The sequence below is a fragment of the Chelmon rostratus genome, chromosome 5 (assembly GCF_017976325.1).
Source record: "Chelmon rostratus isolate fCheRos1 chromosome 5, fCheRos1.pri, whole genome shotgun sequence".
Classification (NCBI taxonomy): Eukaryota; Metazoa; Chordata; class Actinopteri; order Chaetodontiformes; family Chaetodontidae; genus Chelmon; species Chelmon rostratus.
This window is the reverse complement of record NC_055662.1, coordinates 23,703,047-23,720,846: the sequence shown is the minus strand read 5'-3', so window position 1 is coordinate 23,720,846 and position 17,800 is coordinate 23,703,047. Positions and strand designations below refer to the sequence as shown.

Below are 17,800 nucleotides of genomic sequence, written 5' to 3'. Positions count from 1 at the left end.
CCACTCCTCTATGGCTCTTTGAACAAAGCCTATACCTCCCATAACAATTTACCCCATAGAGATCCACAAATTCCCCTGTAATACTTTCTTCAAGACATTTGCCCCCAATAACCACATACTCTTCTGCCCCCTTGGAAACCTCCTATACACTCTGGCTCTTTCCCATTGTGTGCCATTGTTAAGTGCGCCCCTGTTAGCCTGCCCATTTATACCTATCTACATCCCCTGGCGCTTTTCATCGTTTTCCACAGTGTGAACCTTTAAGTGACTTTTCTCCAACCTGAGTATATCCCTCCCTCTGGTGTGCCCCATCACTCTTAAGCACACACTCTCTTGTCATTGAATGTCATGCAACCATCTTATACTAAGCCCAAAACATGGATTTCACCACTTAGCTTTGACAATATAAAAAATATAAAAAAATAGACACAAAAATACACGTTAGAGGCATATGAACTGCTGTACCTTTGCGTGTACACATACCTGCATCCTCTCTTACATATGCAACACACAGCTGGGGAGGTCTAGTCTGTCATGCTAAAGTGATGTGTGTCCTGTGGCTTTGAAACAGAAGGATTCAGTTTCTGTGTAATCTCTTTAAAACCAGCAAGACTGAGCTGCTCCAAGCTTCTGCCTGCCCGGGGTTCAGCGCGACATGTCACGTAACGGTGATAAATGTCGCTCTCACATTCCGTCTTGAGACAAAATATGGCGAAGCAGACACACACGCACCCTCTTGATGGTGTGGATTGTGTTACGCAGAGAGAAATGTGGCGGTCAAGCAATTAGTGCGTGTGCAGCTCTGTTTGCAGAGTGACCGGCTAATGCTATCAGTGGATTAGCTCATGGCTGTAACACGAGGCCAGCTGTTGTCCGTGCCGTCCTCCGCTACACGTACTAGCTCACAGTTCATCATAGCTTCAGCTACGATCAGCTGGTCAGAGCCCAGTGATGTTAATGATGGGTTTTGCGAAGTTGTCTCAGGACATCTACAATACAGCAGCGTACTTTGTGTCAGCCTCTTTCTCTTTGTCCATCCCCCGCTCTTTTCCATCTGCCTCAGCACAGACAGCGCTGTTTTCTCTCACTGGCGCTTGGCAGTGATTTAATTACTTATTTGTTTGGTTTGTCATATTCTAAACTTCTCTGGCTCCGCGTTTTGCTGAGAACTGAAATTTTCCTCCCTCCCCTCCTCCTGTCAGCATTCCATCCAGTCTCTCCCTCCACCCCTCGCCGCCTCACCCCCCACTGACTGATATTGTTTGTTGCTGTACTTCTTTTTACCCAGGTTTTCCTGCATTTAGTTGAGCTGCACTTTCTGTTCTTTCGTATAATTTTGCTCTCCGTCGCCTCTGTCATTTCTCCCACTATTTAACATTCTCTGCAGGCTAAATAGCTCCAGTGGTCTGTAATAGTCTCCAGGGGAGTCTGCTGTGTCCTCCACCCAGTCAAATACTATACAGTCAAGTCAGTGTTACTCATTGGGTGGATCTGAGAAAGTACTCATATGGGTCAAACTTATACTTCAAGACTTGTATAGCTGTTGTTAAAAGGGGATTAAACATGATTTGTCATCAGTATGAGTCTTACTTCACCATCATCATCATCAGCAAACTAAAAAGCAGAGAAATATTGCCATGGTGACAAAGTACGGGTTACTTGAAGCTGTCCTACTCGATATATGCATTCAAAAACTGGTCATTTTTATTTGTTTTTACATGAAACAAGATGAGAAAGGGCACAACAGAACAAACAGTTGAGACTTAGGACTAACATGAAGTCACAGTTCCACTTCAGCATGTCAAAACACCCTGCAGCAAGGCTGTCGAAGTTTTCACAAGTATTTGAAGCGTGCAAAGCAGGTGGTGGTTTTTTCGATACCTTGTTTGCTCGGGGGTCACTGGAGCCCTGCAAGTTTGCTTGTTTTCTATTGATACAGTTAGATTGCTTGAAAATATTCTACAAATATTCAAAAAGTGGATTCATGTTTGATCCAGCAGTCTTGTGTCGATCTGAATTTGTCAGAGCACGAGGTCAAGTTCTTATTTGTTGCCATTGTGGTAAGATTACTGCAGGTGCTGAACTCAACACAAGTTTAAGCTTTTTTGTGGTGCAATGTTGCTTACATACAGTGAGTTGTACCGATGCACTGGCCCTCATGTTGTACCATTTTTATTATTTAAGTAGGACATTCTGCAGTGTTCATTCACGCCTTTCATTTACAGTAAGACTGCTGGGATTTATTTACCTAATTTTAGGCTTTGCTGAAAGTGAAGTATTGACAGAACCAAACTCTTTGTATGTGTATGTGTGTGGGTGTGTGTCCAGTAGGATATCCTGACAGTCTGTTTGGCCAGTGTAATTGCTGTTGACTGGGACTTGGCACGGTTTGGTAACTGGATCAAGGTTTCTGTGCTAGGCACTGCCATCACATCATAACACAAGCGTAGAGCCTCTGCCAGAGGTTTACATAAGGCCTTTCTCCGAGCCAGGTTTTCTTCTGACACAATAATACATGTGGAATGAAGCAGACACGATATGGTGGACTGAAGTTAGACAGTATATGTTTTATGAGGAAGTGTTGGTTTTATGATAGAATATGCTTCTGCTTATTATTCCTGCACTAACAGTGATTTTGGTACACACCGCTCTCATGGGGCATTACTTGAATCCCATCTCAGTGGGAGAGGGGGCATGTTAGGTAATGACTTCAGCTGAAATGACAGCTAAGGGATATTACACCTTGCTTCATAAACCACATACTGCTTGAGCTTGTTTATATATGAGGTCACCCCACAATCATCCCCCTAGCTGTTGTCTTTCTGTCTGCTCATATCAACACACCAGCATTGGTTTCCAATGAGTAAATGTAAATTACATTTCTCTGTTCAATTAACAACCAAGATGCATTTCATTTGTGGCATATTACTTCACTAATGTAATTTCAAGTCGTCCTGTGGGAGTCTTTGGTGCCGTGTTTCTATCCCCTCTTGCTCAGCAGCTCTTATTAAGGGGCCCTGTTGCTTGGTCTGTGGGGATTACAGTGGTTACAGCCCACTCTCTGCGGGGCACCTGACTGACCCCTCTGCAGCAAATCATGAGTATCAGGACTTGTTTCTGTGCTTCTCCCTTCTCTATTTTCTTTGCAGCTTTTCTCTCTTTTTTTTTTTACCTCCTTTTCTAGACACACTGTCACATCCTCTCTCTCCTTTTCTCCCTCCCAACTCTGTCTGTGTTTTTCTTTCTGGCACTCTTTCTCCAAGTCGATCTAGGTCAACTCTGTTGTGGGATATTTAATAAGCACAGAGAGGTGTTCGCATAAACATCATCCTTCAGCAGCAGTCTACATCATTTTGACACCCACGTTTCATCACTTAATGAGAGGCCAAAGAGAAAAACAATGATTGGGTCTCTGCAGGTTCAAGTAATGGGGATCGTGTCTTAACGTATTCTTTACTGATCCCTGTAGGGAAATTCATTGTCTGCATTTGATAGGGGCACCCAGTTTGCACACATAAACAGGGGGAGGACATGCAAACTCCATACAGACCCAAACCCAGGATCTTCTTGCTGTGAAGAGGGCGCTAACCATCAACCCTCTTTATGTGAATATTTGTTTTTTAAGCAGGGCAATATAAAACCTAATAAAGCTTTTCCCTTATTTAAAGCTCCCCCCCAACGTCTTTCACCATATTGCAGTTCGAACGTGCCTGTGGTTTACTTTTCCATGTTTTTCAGTCATGATGTTTATGGTGATGCATGACCTCAGAGCACACTGCACCACCCTGCAGGCCTCTACAAGCCAGACAAATCCAGTACGTTTCTGTCCTTCTTTTACTTTATCGGCTTCTCATTCCGTCACTTCCTCTCTCTTACTCACATTTCTCAACCTCTACCCATAAACCTCCACATGTCTCTGCAGTCCAGACGGATGGAGGAATGCGTGCACCACTGGGGTCGCTGCATGGACACTATATGAGTAACATGCCGGACAGGAGGGGGAAATGACTTTTTCAGCAGTGGAGTCTGGCTGGACGTTTTTTTGCCCATGTTTGGTGAGAGGAAATGAGCGCTGTGAGCTGCGGGGACGTCTCTTGAGTTCCCCGCTCCAGCACAGACAGAGAGGTAGACGGAGACAGGCTAAAAATAGCACTTGGAGCCCAGGTCAGCTTTGAGCCAAGAGTAAAAAGTTGGGGGTCTGAGGGGGGAAGGGAGAAAAAAAAACACATGATGTAAAATGAAATGAACAGAGAGAAGCTTGTGGAAAGGTAGATGTAATGAAAATACAAATCTGATGGAGGTTAGAGCATGAATAATCCTTTAAAAGGCTGCGCTGCTAAAAATCACAGGTCTCGACAAACGTTTCATGAGAGTTGGTGGAGCCGCTGGGGAAGTGCGTGCAATATGCGGAAGAGGAAGAGCAAGAGAAAAAGCAGCGGAAGAATGATCTGATGCACAGCTTAATCTGGGCAGTGAAATCTGGAGGGAGCTCCCAGCCTCTCATCCTTTTTTTTTCATATCCCTCTCTTCATGTGCAGTTTATCATAACGCAACAGCGTGCATAACTGCAAATCTCTCATATCTCCCCCACTGGCAAAGATGGAATGAATAAATGACCCACGAGCCCACAAGATCTCCCCGTCGGAGAGACACAGAGGGTAGAGAGTGTGGAGTCGAGGGGGAGAGAAGATGAGGATGAGATATTGCTTCTGTTTGTGAAAGACGTATGTTGTGCTACAGGATTTAAAGAAGGAGGGAAAGAAATATGTGTTGTAGGAGGACAGAATAATGAATTTAAAGTAGTAATGATGGTGAGATATCAACAGAATATATGGAGAGGGTGGAGATGGTGACGGGAAACAAGGAATATGAGAAATTGTTATTGGTTCTGGGGCCCAAAATGTGTCCTCGTGCATTCATTTTGTGCTGTCTTATTGCATAATAATGCACAGAAATGCATTCCCTGAGAGCATCAAAACACAATCTCAAGACAGTCCAAGAAGAAAATCTCCCTAAGGCTCTTTAGAAATTGTAATACAACAGAGGTGTGTGCATTGTGCTCAAGTGTTTCCTGCGCATCGCTGAAAGGGCCCGTAGTTTAGCCTGGTGCAGCTGAACACCTGGATAAGTGAAAACAAGCCTTCTCCAGCACAGCTTACCATCTGCTTCTGTTATGTTCCCCTTGAAATGGTAGAGTGCAGCATGTTTGGAGGTATTACAGAGGCTTTGGCAGTCCAAAACAAACCGTCTCTATTGTTACTGGCTCAAGCTTATAGTAGACTGTGTGCGCATGTGCTTATGTGTGTGTGTGTGTGCATGTCTGTGTTTATGTAATGATGCGTGCCTCTGTCTTAGGATACTGAGAGATGAATGGCTGTTTATTTGTTATGTAGCCGCATTTAGTGGCTGGCTGTGGTAACGACACACAGATTTATCATTGTTAATTACTTAAGAAAAAGTTGATGTTGTTTCAGATCATGCCATCATTGTTTTTTCTTGTCGTGTCTTTTCATGCCCCTCACTCCACTCCACTTAATAATTGCCTCTTTCCTTAGATTTATACTTCTCTTCTCTTCTCTTCTCTTCTCTTCTCTTCTCTTCTCTTCTCTTCTCTTCTCTTCTCTTCTCTTCTCTGCCCCTCCCTCTCTCAGAGCTGAGGTCATAGCTGGCTGGGTTTGGAGGTGGGCTGGAGTACAGACATAAGAGAGTCTGTTTTTCTCATCAGTCAGGGTAGCTCTCAAGAAACCTACATGTGTGAAGGAATGGGGGTCTATCTGTTCTGTTAGGAAAGATTTTTCCGCTGCTTTTACTGCTGCTGCTACAGCTGCGTTACAGTAGCAAAGCTAACCAAGTGGTGCAGACAGCCCATCCTAGTTGTCTTGAAAAAAAACTCCTTGTGGATCCATTGTCTTGCTCAAGGACACTTCAGCAACGTAAACACCTCAACCGTCCAGACCACACTGACGGCATGTCCGGTGTTTTGCCACTAGGGGTTCAAAGGATCCCAAAACTCACAGTTCAGATTGTTTTGAGTCATGGATTGGATCAATTTTAGGGTATTTTAGGGATTAATTTAAAAATATGCTACTTTGGCTCTTATGTAGCTGCTGCAAGCCTCTGTAGAGAGGCAGAGACTGGAGCAGCTCCGGTGTCTCGAAAGGAAGGCAGCAGATATTTCTTATTGAAGGTGCAATCAACATCGCAATCACAGTCCTATGATCTATTGCTATGATGCATGTAATGCATGCCCAGTTTCCCAGTTACACCACTGGAGAGTCATAGCCTACGAGACTTCACTCAATGGAGGCCGAAGTGACGGCTTTTAAGTTATAAATCAGTTGCTCTTCTGTAACCCTGTCATTGCGCTTCAGAGGAAAACACAGCTCACATCTGTCTCGTCTATCTCGCAGCTGTGCACTGACATTTAGGGTAGTATTGCTTGCAAAAGTGAGAGCAGCAGGAAAACTGTTGTGGTTGAATTTTGCAATTAATCTGTTAATCTGCTCACCTGCATGTTGATCCGGACATATTATGGATCAACTTTGCTCCAATACACCACTAATTACCACAGACATTAGGATCTGCTGCAGTAATCTGTAATATCCAGAACTGTGAACTTTTGCAGACCTTTTCATCAAAGATTCATTTCATGTCTTACATCCTTTGGCACAGTCACTGAACCAATTATATACTGTAGTAGCAGAATTTATTTAAATTTCAACCGTGCAGATAATCTTTTGATATAGCCATTGCAGGGATGAACAGCCCTTAAAATGAGACTTTCAGGAAAAGTAGAAAAAAAGGTTCAGGATGGTATTTTGATCCCCTCAATAAACTTTATTGTGCGAGTGCATTTCAGGGGTACGTGTCCTTCCTCGGGGGAGGCAAAAGGAGAGAGATGAATATTCCAAATGCTTTAGCATCATAAAGTTTATTAAAGGGATCTGATCCTGACCCTGAAAATACATTTCTAAAACAGATTTAATCCATTATGACCATTTTTTATTTTGTTTGCTTTCGTAAAATCATTGCATGTGTAAACCCACTGGCCTCGTTAGCATCCAAGACAGGGATTAAGTAAAGTCCTGAGGAGGAAAATGCCTGAAAATAGGATCTGTGCAAACCTCATCTGAGTGAAAGCTCTGGCAGAACAAAGAGTCTCCCACAGCAGAGTGTATCCTCATGTGCAAGCCTGTTTTCTGTGGGTGGAGAATTTGCACATGCAATTAAGACTCCTTCAGAGGCACAGTGACCTTTGACCTTGACTGCTCACAAATGCTGACCTTTAGGAATGTCGTGAGGACCAAGAGTAAATATGGATTTGTGTCTAAGCTCTGGATGCTGCTAAGGCTAATGAGGGAGAGGAATGTGTTGTTTCTGGAGTTATTGTTCCGATATCCCTTAGGGGAGACACGCGAGTGATCCAGGTGACGCAAAGCTTGTGTATCTGTCGTGGAGATGTTTCCATGAACTGCGTCATAATCCAGTGAAATCTTACTAATACTTTTGATAGATAACATGACGGATTTGCAGTGAACACCCCACACAAGCAGGTCCAACATGCAGCTTGCTCAATAGGCATACAATATGGTTATTGTGTCCTCTCTCTCTCTCTCTCTCACACACACACACACACACACACACACACACTGATTGACTTTCATCACTCTTTGTTCCTTGGAAGGACAGAGCATTGTTGTATCAGGAAAGAAATAACAGAGTGATTCAGAGAGATTCAGCTGGCCTGTTGGTGCCAAATAGGGTTGGATGATATATTGAAAACTGGTGATTTGTTGATATATTTGTGTGTGAGGCACGTGAAGGGGCCAGGGGAGTCCCCACTGCCCACACTAGTGATGAGAAGACCGGATCATTTTGTTTGCCTGCCACTAGGGAACCTGCTCTTGAAGCACTAGGTACCTCTATTTTCCTGATTAAACAGAAAGATACAACGTGCACCTCCTGAATTCAAGTTTCTGTCTTTAACCAAACTAAGTCGAGCTCAGTTGCCTTGTTAAATTGCGAAACACACTTAATTCAGTCAGAAACAAACTCACCAGAACCATCTTGGTTACTCTTTCCACTGTTCTATCGATCGCCACCTCTGGTTTGGTGGAGAAAATACCCTTAATTCACAGAGTTAGAGCCCCGCTCACCTGTTTGTGCTGCTATTGTTAGTTCACTGAATCAGAGTCTGTTGCTATGCAATGATCATTCAATTAGCAATGTGAAATCAAAACAATCGGCTAAAAAATAATCAGATGGACTCAGCCAATCACAGACAGCCAATATATTTGTTCAATCGTCCAACCTCAATACAAAGCTGATGTTTTTAACATTATGGTAGATTCTGTAAAGTAAGCTGAAACGTTTTCAACTCATCCTTTCTCTTCTCTCTCCGTCTGTGTGTATCATTCTCACTGTCTCTCACTCCCTCCCTCCTGCCGCTACACATCCACAAACACACATACACATGCACACACAGACAATTCACCTTTGGCCCGTTGTAATAGCTGCTCATGGCCTTCTGCTCTCGCTACCCAGCTCCAGATGTTAGTGACACACCCCCAGGAGTCCTACAGAGAGAAATTTACACAGACACGCAGTCAGACACACATACGTGCACATCCTTGTGTGCACACACACTCACACACACACGGTCCCGTAAAGCTTTGACAATTCCTCTCTCTGTAGGCAACCTCGTAAAGTCGCTTAGACTCAAACACACATTTGCCCCCAGCCGTGCTTCAAACACACACATGAATCAGGATTATGTTAGAAGCCTGTCATGTCAAATAGCATATGGGTATAATTTTGAACTAGCGCAATGGATAACAGCCAGGAAGATGTGTAGCATAATAAGTACCAAGGTAAACATCTCATTCATCTTTTTAAAAAGCTAACATATATACTGATTGACTGAAATCTAGTGAAATCTGCAAACAGTCACCGTGCACTTTGTTCATTTGCACCTCAGTGGGCTCATGGAAACATATCATGAGTTGTTGGGTTGCCATAGTGGCCTGCAGTCTGGCTGAAGGGTGTGGTAGGACAGGTTTTTACCTGCAAAGTGTCAGAAACGCTGTAGCTGCGAACGTCACCGGCTTCATTTATTTCACATTCAGGAGCCATCTGTCTGTGAGGCAAACGCTAGGAACGAAGGTCATTGTGCGGCTGAGTGTTTCCTGTTTTACACATGTACAGTAAAGGCCTGTGTGAAACAGGCAGAATGGGAGATAGGACAGAAAAAAGTGAACAAGTGCATGTGTCACGGTTGAAGATAATTGATTTTTGTTGGTGCATTGTAGAGATGCTTCGCACTGTCGGGAAGCTCTTTATGGTTTAGACGAAGTATGTGCAGTAAAACATCTGGCTGTGCATGTGTGCGTGCCTGTGTGTGTCCCCTGTGCACAATGAAAGACTGAACACATGGCGTACCCAGCTGGCCACATGCTCTGATAGGAAAGTTTTGGATGAGCCTCTAGTCTCGGGCACACAGAAATCAAACACGTTTAGTCCAGAAAAGCTCAACTTGTGTTTCATTGGCGTTTTTTCTAATGCCGAACATTCCAAGTATGTCACCCACATTTCTCAGCAGCTGACCTGTGTGTGTCTGTTTGTCCACAGGGCAATTTTCGCATATGATGGGGTCACCAACAAGCTCAAACTGGCTGACTCGGGAGGTAAGGCGGACTGTCATATGCCTCTTGTGTTTAGCGATTATTGTAACATCCTTACGATTTGCTGTCGAAAGAAAAAGTAGCATTTTTCTTGTCACGCTCTCCATCAGTTTCCTTTGTTCCCTCCATCTTCTCCCTATCTCTGCCTCTTTTCTCACAGCGGGAGGCGTGCCAGAGCTGGCAGCAAAGTTTCACATCTGCAAGCCTCAGTACGGACTGTGCAAAGTGGCAAACATGGAGACAGGAGGCCCCCGGATTGCTCTGATCAGCTGGGTGAGTGGCAGACAGGCTCGTGGGGCTTAGCTCCTGTAAGCACAAGCTTATCATATTAAAGAAACAGCAGCACAAGTTACCAAAACACACATGCTGTGCACGTACATAATGCATGGCAATAGTAGGTATCATACACACAAGGGCTTAAAGACTTTCATTCATTTAGGTGCAGCAAAGACGCTTAGAAATTCCAAGATAATGGGTTTAGCATCTTAAGTGGTCACATACAGAAAACACCCATGCACTTCTTAGTCTGAGAAATGCTCTGGAGGAAATCCTACTTGGCTTCTTCGCATTGTATGGTGCCATTTTGCCGTTTTGACACATGCTCATTTGGCATCTGACATGTGGGAAACTGGTGTGAGTGCGAGAATTACGTCATTGTGGCGCTAAAGCTTATGAATCACAGGGCGAGCAGAACGTGCAGAACGCTACTCATTTGAGCTCCGTGTCTGACATTCGCCAGACGGTTGTGTGACACTGAAATGACTCAGAATGTTTTTTATATGTGGAGTTCTTGTAAACAGGTGGGTTGCCACTACTTCTGAAAATCCACCATTTCCACAACATAGATAAAAGCTCAAATGCAATCGTGGGAAGCCACATATATACAGTACACACATGTCCTGGTCATGAATTAGACCCAGAAACAGATGCCGGGAGAAGGTTTATTGCGTTGCAGCTCTGATGGTTTGATTTTGGTCAGAGGTTTGTCCAATGTTGAAGAAAAACACATACAAATGCATAATTCCAATGTTAGGTTTATAAATGCACAAGATAATGCTGCATAGTTGCTGCATAGTACAAGATAATGCTGCATAGTCTGCATAGAAACACAGATTAGCCTACAGCAGTGTGAATCCTATTGCTCCTCAGCCTGTCTTCCTCTTTTTCCGTCTCCTCTGAGAGAGGTATGATATGAATGTAAGTGTCCACATCCTGTGTTTGTCCGCAGGTCGGCCAAAATGTGGATGACTACCGAAGGACAGAATGTGCCAGCCACATTCCAGCCATCAAAAACTTCTTCAAGGTGGAGTAAACCAGGATGTGCCTCATCACTTATCGCTAACCTTTGGATCTGACATATGCTGATGTGTACTCCATCCTGTAGTTTGTCCATTTGCTTGTGTGTGCATCAAAGATGACCTCAGCTGTGACATGTTTAGCACTGAGGAGGGCCAGAATCAGTAGAGCACATGAAAACGTTGTAAACATAATATCTTGGACTGTTTATCTTCTAAAATACCTGAAATAGAGAAAAAAAAGTCATGTCCTGTTCTGTTTTCGTTATCACTGGACTCTAGACTTTGCGCTCACAAACTCTATATTTACACACAGCAGTTTACTTTGTATTGTTTTGAGAGTTTCCTGCCTTCAGTCCACTTCCTGCTCTATTGCGGGTGTTGCTCCTGTGTTAGATTGATCTGCCTTGTCGCTACCAGGGGTGGGAGGCCAGCTGAGTTTTGGGTTGAAAGCTCCATTGTTTGTGGTGCAACACAAAGTCACATCACAAGCTCAGGTGGTGACAGGAGAGGCGGGAAGCAGAGGGGGTAGAGAATGGAGAACTCCTGTGTATTTTTATGATTCAGGTGTGCGCGGTCTCCGAGAAACTCTGTCCGTCACGGTGTCAGCTGCAGCTTCTCCTCTCTGCCTGTGCACATCAAACTGTGTTTGTTTAGTTTAAATCTTACCAGGAGAGGTTCAGCTGACCCCTGGGTTTACTAGTTTCCATATAAAGGCATCACCCAGTCAACTGCAGAAGCATCTGTGGAATGTTTGTTGTTTTTTTGTCTCTTTTTTTTAAAGAGTGAATGTTGATTCGGGGATTTTGTGACCCGCTGTATAAAAGCCCCTAACCTCTCTCTGTGAGACTGTGTGTGTGTGTGTGTGTGTGTGTGTGAGCACCCTTGGGCGTCTGTACATTTTTCATTATGGTTTTAAAATTGTAGAGAAATGATTACATGGTCAGTATAGCGTGGAGTGAAGAAAATCATCTGTTGTGGGAGAAGTGTGACCTCTAACCTTAGCACACACACACACACACACACACACACACACACACACACACACACACACACACACACGCATATTAACGATCACGCCTGTGTCACGCCAATGAAATTAACCAGTGCTCACTTGTGTGACTGCCATCCCACTTCTCTGTGAATCCATCAAAACAGGCAATAGTAAGTGTAACTTTTCATTGCTCAGCAATTCAATCTCAGATTTATGACTTGAAGGTAATTCGGGCTAAAAGAGAACATACCGTGTCACCTTGCACCATGAACAGCAAAGCCAAACATAAGGATTGCATTTGCAGAAACGTTGCAGACGGCGGTGATGATACATAACTGTGCTGTCTCGTCGCCTGTTCACTCTAACTTTGCCAGCAGGCGTGACGTCCTTCGCACACCGTTAAGGCCACGTAATCGTCTTTAATCGCCTTTCCCGGCACATACGTCGTTCGTGGATGAAAAGGATCTTGCTTCATATGTTGGCAAAGGCCGACTTAAACATCGTGGGAAGCTTGTAAAACGGCACAGCAGTCTGTGTCATGCCCCCGTGTGGGAAATCGTGTGGTCGGTGTGTGATAAATTCTTTAAAAATGATTACTCAAACCGGTTTGTTATATGGTTTCTGTCTATCTGTAGTTGTTCAGGAATGTGGCACCTCACAGCCAGCCGGCAAAAATGAGCAGTAGCACCGTATAGATTTTAAGATTGAGGAGGCAGTAGGCAGGCTTTTTCCACCCATGCTCATGCATGATACCTGCTTTGAGAAATGAAAACAGAGGGGTCATAGGATAGTTGCAGATATTTCCTATATCAACAACCCTGCAAGTCAAGGTTGTATTTTAACGTTTAACAGAAAAATAAACAGACGCTGCAGCCTCAAACCACACATTTTCAGCTAAATTCCTACTTGACCTCGCAATGACTGGGAAACAAAACTACTGAGATAACCTACATACATACTGATGGTAATAGCTGGGAGCTCAGTTTGCTTGTTCTCTTATAAGGCTGGCTTTCATTGTCTTGGATGCAGTTCGTTAGAATTTCCCTTGGCACTGTGTTGGTTTGTTATTTGCTTCTTTCCTTCTCTCTTTCCTGCTGCTTTTTTTTTTCTTCTTCTCACTTTGTCTCTGTCTTTCTGGCTTGCTATGCTGCATGTCCCAGCTGGCAGTGAGGGGGTTTTGTCAAGGCGAGTCTGCGGCAGCAGATTTGGGTACGTTGCATACTGTACTCCAGTGTGGCGTTGTGTTATGAAAGCTAAAATATGAATAGGGTGCAGATGTTTCCATTGTTCTGCATTTCCACTGAAATAACAGCAGAGTAAAGTTGAGTTAGAGGGGAGAGCATTACACTCCTGCAGGAGATCTGAGTATCTAATGTACCGCACAGGGCTGTAAAAATGGAAATGAAGACACAGCAGAGGTTGAAGCTTTTCTAACTTGTTATTAACCCCCCCCCCCCATCTAATAATTAATCTGTGTATTACAATCATGACCACATTTGGCCACATGACAGCCTGGCATAAGCCCAGATGTCTTCTAAGGTGGAGCAGGAGATTTGGATTTCAGCAAAGAACAGTGCCTCTATTGTAAACAAGGAATAAAGCAACATGTTTGGCTTAAGGCACTAAACCCTGGAGCTCTTTAGATCAGTCAAATCTGTCATCTCGCCCTGACTCACACTTGAGAGCAGAGGCTTTAGTTTCATATCAATCAACACTATCGCTCCTTCTGTCTTATTTCAACTGAAGAACTCCCATTATAAATGTAAATGGCATATCGCCTTAACAACACAATGTGCGATTAATGCAACAGCCTCGTCTGACTACTCATGAATCAGCTTTAAGGTTATTTTTTAGATTAAAAAAAGAGTAAAAATTTGCAAAACAAGATGGACGGGTGTAACAAAATCTAAATTCTGCATGCAAATGACAACATTTATCATTAGTGACCCATCGATCAGCTGAGTCAGCCTGGAGTTACTTCACATCCACCCACTGCCTCTCACGGTCGACAGAGAACTCCAGAGTGGGACTGCGTGAAGCAGTCTGCTCCCAGAGTAGACAGCTTGTGCAGAGTTGAGCACAATTATATCGAGTTGGTAGCTCTCAGCCTGTCACATCACCTTGAGTTCCATATATTCTTATATAAACAGGCAGTTTTTATTGCCAAGGTCACCGCTGCCATGAATTGTAAATAGGCTGTTGGTTCAAATACAGCATTCATCTTGGCCGTAATGGGCATGGATGGGGGTGATTATGACACATTCGCCTAAATAAAGCAGCTTACTAACTGAAGTTTTTTTGGAAACTTAAATGGAAAGAGCGAAATACTGAAGCTTTCTGACTGCCACTTGTGAAATCTTTACATGCGCAGCAAAACACTTTATGAGGTTGGAACAGGGTGAAAATAAAAGGGGAAAGAACAATGAGGGGAAGGTGAGCGGCTGAGAGGAGGGTAGCGGCTTTATTTAATCTCAAACACCGGCGGTTTACATCTTAAACAAGAGGATAAAAAAGATTTGTTTTGAAATCCCGGCACCTGAACGCCGTTGGATGACTCCCAGCCGTGTTGTGTTACGAGAAGAGTTATGAAAAAGGTGCGATCTGCTATCTGTTTTATGTGAGCTCGTCAGTCTGGGAGAGTCGCCAGCATGCGGCTGTCTGAACTGCGCGTGTTTAATGACCCGTTTGCGCTGCATTTACATGAACCGCCATGCAGAACTGTGAGCGCATTTCTTTGGAGTGTGAGCGATACCATCGCTAACCCCTGCAGTTTTTCTACCTGCTCTGCTTGAACGACTCCACCGCACGAGGATGCAGGGTTGGTGTCAGTATTGGGCAAACATAGTGATTTTCTACGCTTGCACTTTGCAGAACTGAACTGAGAGCTTTTCTCTCGGCAGATTGTGGTTTTGTCTGTTTCCATGATTTTCCCAGCATCCCTGGCAGCTCTGTGGACTGCTTGTCTGGTCTGTGTGTGCGCAGTTGGCAGTGACAGCTAGAGTGATATGGATTATACCCTGTACTGACATGTATTATAGGGAACATTGAACGCTCTGCTCAGTGTCAGTGTCAGTGTTGTCACTCAGATAAAGCTGTGGTTTCCTGTTGGAGGCTGACAGACCTGGCCTTCCATCAACAAGCTTGGACTTACTCTCCATGGAAATTATGCTGAGGTTCTGGCCACATACAAATGCCTGTACAGTACACATGCATGAGTTCAGCCAATGTTTAACACCTACAATAGAAGTAGCAGCAATGGAACGCTGTGTTTTGGTTTGTGGTTGCTGAACATGATCTGTCTTTTTTTTTTCTTTTTACAAATCCGTGAATCTCCCTACAGCTTGACTCCCAGGTATTGAGCAACTGTTGCTTTTTTCTACCTTTTTCAACACATGCTTTCACCCTCTTTTTTTCTCACTCTCCCCATCTCACCCCCTATTTTTCATTTTTTCCTACCCCCCACCCCCCGCAATCTCTAACAATCCAAACCAATGCATTCCTGTCCTGACGCTAAAGCCAGCAAGTATTTTTGTTCTCTCACAATACTTATAACTGAAGCAGTTGCACAACTGTTTGGCTCTGAGTTTGCATAACTCCAAGTCAGACCAAGAGTTAACCGCCAGAGGGACTGTGTGTACTTTTGTATGGATTTCTAGTCTTTGCGTGTGGTTGTTTGTGTGTGTGTGGCTACAGTAAAGCATGTAAGGGTGGATTAAATTCACATGTGTTTTACTCAACTTGCCATCCCTTTCTTATTCCCTGCCCTCCATGTTTCAGGAAGCGCATGTGTTCATCAGTGCAGAGAAGGTGGAGGACGTGACAGAGGAGAAGATAAGAGCAGAGCTCAGCAAGGCCCAGGCCCATACTCCTGCACAGTGGGTGAGAAAGAGCTCCAGGTCCGCGGACAAGGAGGAATTAGTGGTGAGTCTCCTGCAGTACCGCATCTGCCCATCAGATGGAGGCAGAGACTTTCATATACACATTGTCACATAATTTAAGGGAGAAATTTGTTTTGCAGGTCACCCCCTTAAACTTTGTTGTTCATTCAGTCATGCTCATGAAAATAATGAAATTATTTGACATAATTTGGTTTTAAGTCACTGAAAAAGATGCAGTGTGTGTGCATTATTGGGGAGTTTAAGAAGCTCTGTATTCACTGTTCCTTTGTTTTTCTTATAGGGTACAAACTACAGAAAAACCAATGCTGCAATGGAGATGAGACTCATAAACAGAGAGTCCTTCTGGGCACGTGCAGAGGTAAGCTGAAGTAGCCTCCTGTAGTATAGTGTAATATAAGTGTGTAATATAAGTGTAATATATTCTCCCATTGTTTCCTGTCGGGTGTGTCAGCGTGAAGAGGAAGAGAGGAAAGACGAGGAAAGGAGACGAGCATCAGAGGAGAGACGCCGCCTTGAAAAAGAAAGAATTTTAAAGGAACGGAGGGATGCAGAAGAGAGAGATAGAAAGATGGACGAGAAGCTGCAGATGATTGAGGAGCAGAGGTTAGAACAATGTCTGTCTGCTGACAATAGTGCCCTCCAGTGGCGGTGTGATCTTATAGCTTGGAAGAACAAAGTAGATTCATTGAATGAGTGACGACGCTGTGCTTTGGATATTAATAAGTGGTGTTGTTTAATTTGTTTTTCTGTTGCAGAAGAAAACAGGCAGAGGAAGAAGAAAAGCTGCGCAGAAAGGAGAAATTTAGATGGGTGAGTGAAAATGATGTGTATATCTTGCTAGAATTTCACTGGTTTTTGAGTTTGGTTAGACTGACCAGAACTCATTGGCCCCTGTGTAAGAACTGGATTTTTTCTGAGGACATTATAACTGATCCTTTGATCCATGTGGACTGAAAAGGGAAAAGCGGTCTGTGTACCCACTGCTGATCATTCTGTTTATTATGAGACATTTAAGGGACTAACATACTTGAAATAACTTTATCATTTCTCGCCTAAAGACAATCAAATTAACCTGTCACAGAGTCCTTGTCATGTACTCTGAGTTGTTGCTATGCATTTAAAGTGCTGAAAATAGCCAGACTTCTTGACATTTTGACATGGAGTCATACAGTATGCTGAATGCACAAACACTCCTTGGTTGTGGCCCCCATGTTCAAGCAATATTAAATATTATGTGTTTTGAAATTTTAGCTGATATACCAGATGTTTTTGTAAATGTCTATTTTGGAGGTGCACTGTTTGCATGGCCATGGCTGACGAAGTAACCTCTCTCATTAACTTGAGTCTGTCTGAGAGCTTGGCTCTGAATGCAGACTACTGGCAGTATACTTGTATTTGTGACAGGTGAGGGTAAGGGTTTATGTGTAGCGAGGGGTTTGCAGATGTCAGGGATGTCCAAGATAATAACTGAAAAGTACCTTGCAAGGTATTGCTTTGTGTCAGCAGTTACTGGCGGCTGCCATATTCAGAGTGGGCACTGATTTCTTTATATAATTAATTAGGGCTAAATGTCAAAACACTCAAGTTTCACAAGTCTAAAGTGTTGTGTCATCTACTTTTTCAAATAGTTCTATTTTAAATGGAGAGATTAAAAGCACTGAAATGCATTCGTGAATATGTAAATACTCCTGCCGCTGTGTTTCTGCACTGACAGGAGCAGGAGCAGAGGGAGCATGAGGAAGATATGAGGGCTCGTCTTAGAAGGAGTGAATCCATAGAGAAAGCAGCGGTAAGTTACTCGTAGACTACTGTAAACCTATACAGATTGCATAATGTCTTATTGTTGCTTTGAATTAGCGCTTTGTCAAAGAACTGAATGGGTTATTAGAATGCTGGGTTTTCCTGAAACCTGCACAACAACTCAACCAGCTA

The 17,800-nt window shown here is 43.6% G+C and overlaps 1 protein-coding gene across 1 annotated transcript in view; it reads left to right on the top strand.

Annotated features, from left to right (window-relative positions):
- The window catches only part of si:dkey-40c11.2 (drebrin-like protein A), a 30,311-nt gene that overhangs the window by 8,357 nt on the left and 4,154 nt on the right, over positions 1-17,800 (top strand). The window contains exons 2-9 of the mRNA XM_041937205.1: positions 9,628-9,683; positions 9,841-9,953; positions 10,909-10,983; positions 15,747-15,890; positions 16,149-16,226; positions 16,320-16,471; positions 16,624-16,678; positions 17,583-17,657. Of these exons, the coding sequence (XP_041793139.1) occupies positions 9,628-9,683; positions 9,841-9,953; positions 10,909-10,983; positions 15,747-15,890; positions 16,149-16,226; positions 16,320-16,471; positions 16,624-16,678; positions 17,583-17,657 (748 nt within the window). The remainder of the gene's footprint in view (positions 1-9,627; positions 9,684-9,840; positions 9,954-10,908; positions 10,984-15,746; positions 15,891-16,148; positions 16,227-16,319; positions 16,472-16,623; positions 16,679-17,582; positions 17,658-17,800) is intronic.